Below are 10,445 nucleotides of genomic sequence, written 5' to 3' on the forward strand. Positions count from 1 at the left end.
ACTGAGTTTGTTAAACGTTCGTTTTTGACAAAACAATAAACAGCAAGGTTTTCTTCATAAGAGGATGTTTCGTGAAGGCATAATTTGTTGTGCAAAGACAAATACGTCGCTAAGTAAACTACGCGGTTCATGTTATTAATTACCACACTAGTTATAATGTTTAAGATGATGGGATTAATAGCAATATCAAGCCGTTCAGGAGATGAAGATCCGGTTGGCGTCTTGGTGCAGACTGATTTGCATCTCTCTTCACGAGCCGGCATCGGTTTTCATATTTAACAACATCACAGTTTCGTCTGAAATTTCTCAAAGGTTGATTGATGTCCTCTCAAAAATATGACAACGATGATATCTTGGCTGTTCCGACACTATCATTATTCTCATTTTTTATACATTTTTTGTTGTTGTAAAATATCTTGTAAAAAAAGTTTGAATCGTGAATTTATTTTCTCAGACAGAAAATCTTCGCACGGTCTGATGCTTAGTCAAAGTCTCGTCATCATGCCTGATTTTGTCGGTAAATTTAGATCTCACAATAAATTAGGAGGGCTAGTTTTTCTAGGAAAATCCCAGAAAATATTAAACAAATGAGATTTAAAATGAAGAAAAAAGTACAAACATTTAAAGGAGCTTCGACCAACGTCTTAAAATATAAGCAACATATATAAGTTCTAAAGTTCTTGTTGACAATTAATTTTCTCTCTCTCTTTCTCTATGATAATAATAATAACAACAATAATAAACTGCATACGCGTGTACCGGGATCCTATGTTGGCCGTGCGGGCTATAGTGCACCATTCGTCCCCGTTTTCTTTTCCCTTTCTATCGGTATATATGCTTTTCGAACGGGGACAAGAGAGACGCCCCTCGATCGAGAGTCTGGAAAGTGAGACAGAAAAGCTATAAGAGAGTCCACGGCTACAGTGAGTGCCTGTCTGTGGGGCGCTACGGCCTTCTCACCTTGTCTGAAGTTGGTTTCTCGTCGCCGGAATACCGCTACTCAAAGTTGGTCAGTGCATGGAGGTTTTGTTTAGAATCTTGTTCTCTTAATATATTGGGCAAAGCATCGCTTCACGCCTTGTGTTTCTTTTTACTCAAATCAGGACGCCGCGAAGATTCCAATAAGGAAGAAAGGAGGAAGTGGACGCAAAAGCCATCTTGTTTTGCTGCTCCCGACAGAAACCAACTTATGGTAACGGCGGCTTTCCGACGAGGGAAGTGTCGCGGGGAAGCGCTCCGTCGTGCAAATTTGGCGTCTGGGTTCCTGCATGGACGGTCGAAGTAGCGACGAGTCATTTGGTTCCTTTTGAGCGGCAGTTCGTGGAACAGGTGGTTTTCCGAGGCGGGGAGCTGCGTCTAGGAGGTATTCCGGTCGAACCCCATAACTATATGCCTTTTGGTAGTTGGGCTGGTGCATGGTGGGTGAACTCCGCAAGTAGGGGCTGATCATGGGTGCCACAGACAAGGCTTCTCTGTCGCCTCAAAAGCGGTTTTCCGGCGCCGGAATTTGAAGCGCTTGTCCAAGTCCGTGAGGATCCAAAGCAGCAGGAGTTGGCTTATTGGCGTAGCCAGCAGTTACTTGAAAGGTATCCTCATTCCTTTCTGCCTCTCTGTGTTTTTTTTTAGTTCAATTCTGTTTGTTTTAACTTTAAATAATTTTCTCCTCAGCTCTGCATTGGTACTTGGTAGTTGCTACTTGTATATTTTTTAACATAAAAAAGTAAGGAAATCATAGATATGTGTGCGCGTGTGTGTGTGTTTGCGTGCGTCACATTTTTATATTCATTATTTAAATTTGAAAATGGATTTGTACATGGGTACGCCCATGACATGAATTAAAAAATTGGATACGATTAAATAAATTTTCCCACATGCCAAACCTCAAAAATCTGCGACTAAAAAGGGGCAAATCTTTCGTCATGATGTGGTTGGATACCAAAAGGCGCGTCTAAATTAATCTTCTCGAATAAAAACAGCCCTTTCTTTGGATACCGCCATGCATCTGATAGGGGCATTCATGCACATGTCCTACCAGAACATATATATATATATATATGAAATGTTTGCCCTACAGTTCGTTGGATCAACCCACTTTCTTCGCTTGTTTGTTTTTTAAGATGAGAATGTGTTGCATCAAACAAAAGCAAAAAAAGGAAAAGAAAGAAAGGGTTGCATCAATCAACTTATTCCCCAAAGACCAAATATGCTATATACTATGCTTCCCCACATAATAATGTCTGGGGAAGTTGGTATGCGAAAAGTCTAAGTACAGCATCCTAAAAATTTTATGATCCTCGTTGGATGCATTGGCTGCTTTGGCATTTAGTTTAGGTTTGGTTTCTATGATATGGATATATGCGTTTGGATAGTCTTCTCTATGCGCGTGCTGATCTCTACATAATGATAAGGTTACTGTGGGGAAGAAAAAAAAGCTTATCTGTCATGATGTTTAAGCCTATTACCTAGGTGGGAAGATACTATTAGGAAATATGTGGGGATGTTCTTAAGTGGCGTTTGGCAACAAGAACACTAACATAATATTTCATGAATCTGACTTATATTTATGGAACATTATGTTTGTTGTGTTACCGAATAATCCCCATAGATTTCTTTCTAGTTTTCTAGAAGTTATTTTTTTTTTGTTCTTAATAGTTTGAGGAAACGAAATTCATTGAAAACGATGGTCATGTATGTCAAGCAATTGCCATAGTGTCACTGCATCGGGTCATTGTGTGTCGTCTATTTTTTTTTCTCTTTCTTGGGCGCACATGAGTTCTCTACATTAATGGAGTCGTTTATTTGATGAAAGCGCATTTTCGTGGGCTACATCATCACCTTCCTTATGATCCTACCAGTTACTTCCTAATGATCCTGTATCAAACCCATTTCTACTTGTTCCCTCTCCCCATTATCAGCAGGCTCAGGAAAATACTCGTTCCCCGTGGGAAACAGCAATGTGTGCTTTCCTGCAAGCATAAATGAAACATTCCATGCCAGCATAAAGCAGCCGGCCAATGGTGCAGAAGATCTAATTGTCCCCCAGTTTTCTAGCAGCAGATCGCCTTTTTCATACGAATTCCCAGTGGAAACAGCACGAGTGGTGCTTTTTGTAGGTACATCTTCTTTCCTAAGAAAGCGCCCCTCGTTTTCCCAGTGCCAACCAAACAGGTCCCAAGTCACATCTACTGGCAACATTTACCATCAACTATTGGCGTTCTGTAACATGGATTCTTTTTCCTTCCCATTCAAAACAGGAGAAAGAGAGAGTGTGTCGTCCGCTGTCATAAAAATGACCTCCTCTCTATTCCCAGTACTGCTTCCCTTGGAAGTCAAAAAATTCGTGTAGTACTTGCTGCCTTTGGTTCTCTTACCCTCTTTCTTCGTGCTGTTGAGCAGACAAACCTTCCTTCTCTTAAAAGTTTCTGCTTTTCCATCATTCTCACACGCAAAGCAATTTGAAAAGGAAGCATCTGAAGTAATGTCAAAAATGGACCACTGACCTAAAAGTATTCCACTTGCACAGATGCAGGACATATATACTTCAGGTTGGGCAATTGCCCACAAAATTTGATTGGAGCTCCATGTTTTCTTTTACTCTTGTACCTACCATTCCGTGAATACAATGATACAGCTGGTGTTGTGGTGGTGTAGCCTGTTAACTAAAACTCAAAACAAGCTAGATTACCACTGGCAAGCACTCACAAGTCTGCTTCTTGGTAGGGCTGCAGGAGTTGAGGTCAAGTGATATAACAAGTAAAGTCTAGGTAGTCTTGGCTCCTTTGAGCTCCATTAAATTAATTAGACTAAGCTGGTTGAATGTGCATATATAATGAGCGTTTCCTACTGTTGTCGCATGAAACTCATGGTTCTACTATGTATGATTAAAAGAGAGATGAGCCGAGCTTTATATAGATCAAGCTGTGAACCAAGTTGCAGTTGGCTCAATCTCAGCTTGTGAGGAGCCCTAGTTTTTGGTGCTTCTGGTGTGAAACACCTTTATCTTTAGGTAATTTGGGCTTAGGGTTCTGTACTCAGATTAGCATTAATGAATTTTTTGTTGACCGCTGAATGTGGCAATGAAGTTGAAAGGCATAAGGCTGATGGGACATGATTAGTTCGAATTTATGGTAGATGCCCAGCCCTTTGCTACAAGGTTGAGGCTGAGAATACTATCTCAACTCGCAAAAAAGGGAGCTACAAGGGCATTTTCATATATATGGTTTACCTGTACGAAGTCATCATGAGATTTCCCTGTTGAGTTATACACCAAGAAAGAGAACGAGGAAAGAAACCAAGGATAAAGTTTGGGGGAGAAACTTTACTTGCTACTAGTGAAAGGTTTTGGCTAAAGATGCAATGGGTTTCTGGGGGTTGGGTAAAGATATCACTTGGACCACTTGTGAATTAATATAAATTGTGCGGACTCTGCAAATCGATTGCCTCATGTTAGTGTCCTTCTCATAGGGCTTGGTGGTCTGGGACTCACCCTAATTTGAAATAAGAGATTATAAGCTAGTTTGAACTGAAAAGTTTAACTGATTTTGTTTGTTTTTTTTTCTATATTACAGTTTCTGACATACCCATCTTCTCTTCCAACCTAAAGCGCAAAAACACAAGGCCATATTCGTTATAGTCCTCTTTAACAAATTTTCTTCCTTCTGTTAATGGATTTGGTTGGTAGGGATGAGACCTTCTCACACTCCCGAGATCAAGAAGAAGAAGAAGAACAGAAAAAAGACAGAAGGGTTAATTTATGTAGTTGGAATATACTATTAGTCTTCCTACATCTACAGCTGTACTGAATCTCCATTATTTCGAACCAGACAAATATAAGAGATGTTAGCCCTCTTCAACGTGGAATTTAAGGCAACACCGCACAAAAAATGACAATACGAAGTGTTCATCCTACTTTACCATATGAAGACCCGCCCTCTTCACATTCACATTCACACACACACACACACACACACATAAGGAGTGGACTGTATAGAAGCGTACATCCAAATTGGATAAAGAATCCAATACCATGGTCCAGGATGGATCCACTCATTCCTTGTCCTATATAGTGAGCAACAGACCCCATGAGGTGTCTCTATATGTGCATTGATGGTCACCCAACATAGGGCCTTTGCTCCAATGTCTTCATATCATTGAACAACTACAAGAGGCAACCTACTTAGGTCGCCAAACCCCATGGCACTGTAGGGGCACTGCTTGTCCCCCCATTATTATGGCTCTGCCACTACAGAAAAGCATACTGTATCTTGTCCATGCATGCCACTCCCCCCCATCACATTTTAGCCAATTCACTAACTCTGAAAACAACCACACTATCATCCAATCGTACATATATGACTTCTTGTCCCTGGATTTTGATGGGGAGAAGATCTCTCGTCTCCTCCACTTTTGTACTTTGATTGTTTTCTTAGGAAGCTTCAGATTGCTCCATGTAATCGCGCTTTGGCATTACTTTGCATTTATTTATTTTGTTTCTGCTTGCTGCTTTTCAGTATATATATATATATATATATATATATTAGGACCTTTGAGTCATGAAGCTGCATCATATTATTTTCTACCTTCTGGGTACTGGGTAGTCGAGAAAATTTCTCTTGATTTCTTTCTACGTCTTATTAATTAAAAGGCAAGAGTTTGATGTAAGTTCCTGTTTTTCTATTCTCATCCAGGAGTACTGCAATCAGGTTCGACCTTACAGTGAGGGATCCGCGCGCGTTGTTTTTCGAGCTTAATAAGCTGCTTTCTTGCCAGGTATGCGTCTCAGATTTGGTAGTAAAAAAAAAGTGACTTTTCTACAAGCTTACATAAGAGATCTTAATTTCCTTACATATATCATAACCGCTCTATGATACTTTTCTTTCGTTTTCATCTTGTTACTGTATTTTTTGAGCATAGGACTCCACGTTGAGATGCTTCAACTCTAACCTGCCATTCATCAGGTAGAGGGGGAGTCCCATTCTGGCTATAGTTTCTGCCTAATCAAGCGTGCAGACTTGAGAAGCCCGGCACTGACATATAAAGAGGAACTCTGATATTAACGAGAAGGCAGCAATGAAGTTCATGAAAATTGGCTCGAGACCGGATACCTTCTTCACTGTAGACGCTACCAGGTATGAACATTTCTCTCCCAGGAAAATTCACTGCAAAACGCACAAGTGAAGTCACTTTGCCCATGTTAAACGAGAAGCTTCGGTGAAAGGAAGACAGTCTACATCTTTATTAAGTGCTTCTTCCTAAAAGAAAAGGAAGAAACAAAGCATTGGGAACTGATAGTAAATAGTTACTTCTCTGTATGTGTTGTGGGCGCGCCCATGCTTGCAGGGCCTGTGCTGCATTTGATGTTACGATTTTAGATATATAGCTTCGGGCCTATGAAAACCCAATTCAAGCATCTATGCGTAACGAGTTATTTCGACCTTCTAGTATGGAAATCTATGTTGGCTGCTACAATCTCGAAGAATTCTGATTTAGCATTTGAGTTTGGAGGGAATTTTAAAATAATAATAGGAACATGATTCTAATGGCTTGCTTGGTCCATGAAGATCTTATTCTTCTCTGTAAACATCGGTCAGTGTTTCCTTCGCATTGTGGTCATATTTTGAGAGGGACGAACTTCATTAGCATTAATGATTCTAGTAGAAAAGTTACGGTTTCATAAATCTTGATAGCAACTTAGTCCATTATTTGTGTTGACAAAATTTCATGTCATGTATCCAAAATCAAAAGCTGGCACATGGCCCGGATGCAAAAATGGACAGTCCAGGTGGTCCATGGACTAGCTAGCACCGGTTCAATCTACATGGCACGCACCACTTGGACGGCTGCCGACGTCGGAAGTCCATATGGCTTCTCTTCATTGGTTCACTTGCCTACAGTAGGATAAATTGGACCAATTACTGCAGTTTTCTGACGCCTTGGGTATTGCAGGTCAATTACATTGGATGTTCCTAGCGACCTGACTATACAAGTGAACAACACCAAGTATCTTTTGCACAAGGTACTCACCTTCTTCCCATCATGCTGAATATGAAGTGAAATCCATGATGCATTTGTGCTTTCCATAGGCAGGCTGAATTTAGGTAGAATGCTAATAGTTTATTCCATGAAACGAAACGAGCTCTTGGCTTCGTTAAACTTAAAGATCTGAAGTCCAGCGTCTTAGCCAAGTAGGAGCAGCGTTCATGCTACCGATCGAAAAGCAAAAGTATTCTGCATCTGAAGGTACTTTTTCCTCCTAATGATGAAGAACCTTTCTAGGAAGAAGGGCTTGTTTATCCCTTCATTATTCCAAGTACCATCTTGACCACTTGGGTGACCTAGGCCGACGGGGCTTTGTTATATTGATGTCAGTATGTAGATATATGTAGCAGTACTGTCATATGGGGTCTCTGTGGACTGATTATAAAGTGTCACTCATGAAACTCATTTTCAAAAAGATGAATCGTAATTTATATGTATATTTAAAATTTTTAGAAAGTAACTTTATACTTAGCGCCCTATAAACGAACAATTGAGTTGATTTGACAGTTCAAAAAATCAGTCTGTGTGGTTGTTGATATAAACCTTGCGCAATGTCAAACGTCATCCAAGTGGCTTTAATGTGTTTACTAAGATTACCTAGCGTAGTTGGAATTTGGCCGGATCTAGTAAGGCAAGGGTTTATACATATTTAGCCCCACCGCCTGAGACCACTTGTACGAGAACTGGATTTCCTTATCTATGGGTATTCCGGGCTCTAGCAATGCCAAACTGTTAGCACCTAAGCCCATGTCACCATGATGTGGACGAAAGCTAATAGGACTTGCCTAGTGGACTGTCAGGCTTTTTATATTGGCCGGTTGAGTCTGAAAAAGCAATCACAGACAAGGACTATGTTGTCTACATCCTACCCTGCAGCCATTATTTCACGCAATTTGCCTTCCAAAAGAAAGAGAACACCACAGACTCAGTTGGTTGCCAGTAGACCGTCCTTCCGGACCTAGACCACGTGGGGATGGAGCAGGACAGGGCCAGAGTGCAGATGGTGGGATCTGCAACCCAACAGTTTCTGTTCTTCTTCGTTATTATGATTATTATTGTTGTTGTTATGATTTATTATCATTTTATGAGTGACTGTGTTGGGTGCAGTTTCTGTTGCTGCCAAAGTGTGGACTGTTGCAACAATTATGTGACTCAAACGGTTCAGATGTTCAGACCATTGATCTTCATGAGGTACCTGCAGGGGAGGAAGGGTTTGAGCTATGTGTCAAGTTCTGCTATGGCATCTCCATTAACCTCAGTGCCACCAACATAGTCAAGGCACTGTGCGCCTCACATTTCCTGAAAATGACTGAGGCAGTAGAGAAGGGAAACTTCATTAGTAAGTTGGAGCTCTTCTTTGCTTCATTCATCCTCCAAGCTTGGAAAGACCCAATTGTCACACTTCAGTCCACTGTGACACTACCAACCTGGTCTGAGAACCTGGGCATGACCGGCCGGTGCATCGATGCCGTCGCGACGAAGATCCTGGCCGACTTGTCCACTGTTACTTGGTCTTACACTTACACCAGGCCTGGGTTCAATGAGAAGGCCCACAAGCGGGCACCAAGGGACTGGTGGACCGAGGACATTGCAGACCTTGATGTCCCACTATTTCAGCGGGTTCTGTCCATGGTTCGGTCGTCGATTCCGGCGCCGCTGGTAGGGGAGGCACTCCATGTGTATGCGTGCCGGCATTTGCCGGATGAAGCAGCCATTGAAAGCTCTAGCTCAGAGAGTGTTGTGAAGCAGAGGGAGGTACTGGAGTTTATAGTGAGTCAGATCCCAACACCAAAGGGATCCGTATCCACTGGATTCTTGTTAAGACTTTTGAGACAAGCGAGTCGACTCGGTGTATCAGATTGGGCCATATCGGAGATCATGAAACGCGCAGGGAGACAGCTGAAGGAAGCCAGTCTCGTGGACCTCCTTAAGCTAAGAGGATCTTCTCCAAGTTCTAGTGCTTTCAGTGAGATAAACCTGGTTAAGACAATGTTAGAACACTTCCTAGTGGACTATCGGCGTCCTTCATTGCCGGAAACTGGCATGACTCGAGAAGAAAATGGGAAATCAGATCAATCTTTGGTGAAAGTGGGGAAGTTGATTGATTCTTATTTAGTTGAAGTTGCAAAAGATGCAAATCTTCCAGTGTCCAAGCTCATTGATTTGGCAGAGACATTGCCGGAGGAAGCAAGGCCGGTTCATGATGATCTTTACAGGATAATCGATTCATATCTTAAGGTAACAATTGCTCAAGGAGATTTGGGATGCGCATAAGCTTTTGAATGGGTTTTATGTGAAGAACCAGTCCCCAATTAAAATAAGCTATCAACAGCATGCTAGTTGGCACTCTGCATTTCAAAAGCAAGGTTGTTTCTTATATGTTAATGACAAAATAAAGAGCAAACTAGAGATTATTAACCACTTAGTTATCTGTTACCTTATTATGAATACATTTCTTCGACTTTGACAAAGTTATTTATTAATTCTAGTTATCTGTTACCTTAGTATAGACACATTTCTTCGACTTTGACAAAATTATTTATTGATTCCTTGACCAACCTCAAATTTGCCTAATCTGTGCATGTCATCTTTTGAGCTGCAGAAACATCCTGATATCTCAAAGTCGCAAAAGAAGCGGCTATGCAGAATGTTGGACTGCAGGAAATTGTCAATAGATGCATGTATGCATGCGGTGCAGAATGAAAGGCTGCCCTTGAGGACTGTGGTGCAGGTCCTCTTCCTAGAGCATGTAAGCGCTGCGATGTCCATAAGCCAAAACGTGGAACTACGGCATGACATAAAGGCGATGCTTCCACAAATGAGTGAGGATACGCATAGGAAAACGCCACTGGCACCTGAAGGTAAGGATCTAGTCAGTGACAAAGTGATGACCAAGCAGAGTGATGGCCGGAAACTGGCAGAAATGAGTATTAGCAGGGAGAGTTACAGTAGAGACAAGAGGGCGCCCCACGGCACCGCGAAGCCAACAATCAAAGAAGTCATGGAGGTGGGCAAAGCGATGGAGGTCACAGAGGAAATTGACTCCAAGAGCAAGATCAGACCCAAGGGAGCAGATCACGTTTCAAGTAGGGCTGTGACAAGTGAAATCATGGAGGAAGCTGATCCTAAGAATAAGGTAAAGCCTACGGGGATGCCTCCGATCTCCCATAGGACAACAAAGATGGGTAGCAAATTGCCTGTTCAGAGAGGAAGTTAGCTTAGGTTAGTTACTATTCTGTTCCCACGCATTGTCTATCTTACCAATAGGGTTAGGATATATTATATGCGCATAAGATCAATTTCTCTTACTTCTGCAGAGCTTTATTCTACAGCATTTTCACAATTTATCTGCTTTATGGAATAATTGTGTACCAACGAAATAAAGCGTTGTATTTATGTTCCCTTAA

At 41.6% G+C, this 10,445-nt stretch overlaps 1 protein-coding gene across 6 annotated transcripts; it reads left to right on the forward strand.

Annotated features, from left to right (window-relative positions):
- Positions 1-815: 815 nt before the first annotated feature.
- Positions 816-10,445, forward strand: LOC116259224 (BTB/POZ domain-containing protein At5g47800-like). Of its 6 annotated transcripts, XM_031636934.2 has the most exons (8): positions 816-1,009; positions 1,104-1,363; positions 1,462-1,586; positions 5,688-5,769; positions 5,914-6,128; positions 6,946-7,015; positions 8,146-9,276; positions 9,641-10,445. In XM_031636934.2, the coding sequence occupies exons 5-8, from the start codon at positions 6,070-6,072 to the stop codon at positions 10,253-10,255; spliced, it is 1,875 nt and encodes a 624-aa protein (XP_031492794.1). In that variant the 5' UTR covers positions 816-1,009; positions 1,104-1,363; positions 1,462-1,586; positions 5,688-5,769; positions 5,914-6,069; the 3' UTR covers positions 10,256-10,445. The 6 variants fall into 6 exon arrangements, with proteins under 6 accessions (XP_031492794.1, XP_049935177.1, XP_031492792.1 ...); XM_050079220.1 differs by having other exon boundaries at positions 1,104-1,586; XM_031636932.2 differs by having other exon boundaries at positions 1,104-1,586; positions 5,958-6,128.

Source organism: Nymphaea colorata, chromosome 8, assembly GCF_008831285.2.
Source record: "Nymphaea colorata isolate Beijing-Zhang1983 chromosome 8, ASM883128v2, whole genome shotgun sequence".
Taxonomy (NCBI): Eukaryota; Viridiplantae; Streptophyta; class Magnoliopsida; order Nymphaeales; family Nymphaeaceae; genus Nymphaea; species Nymphaea colorata.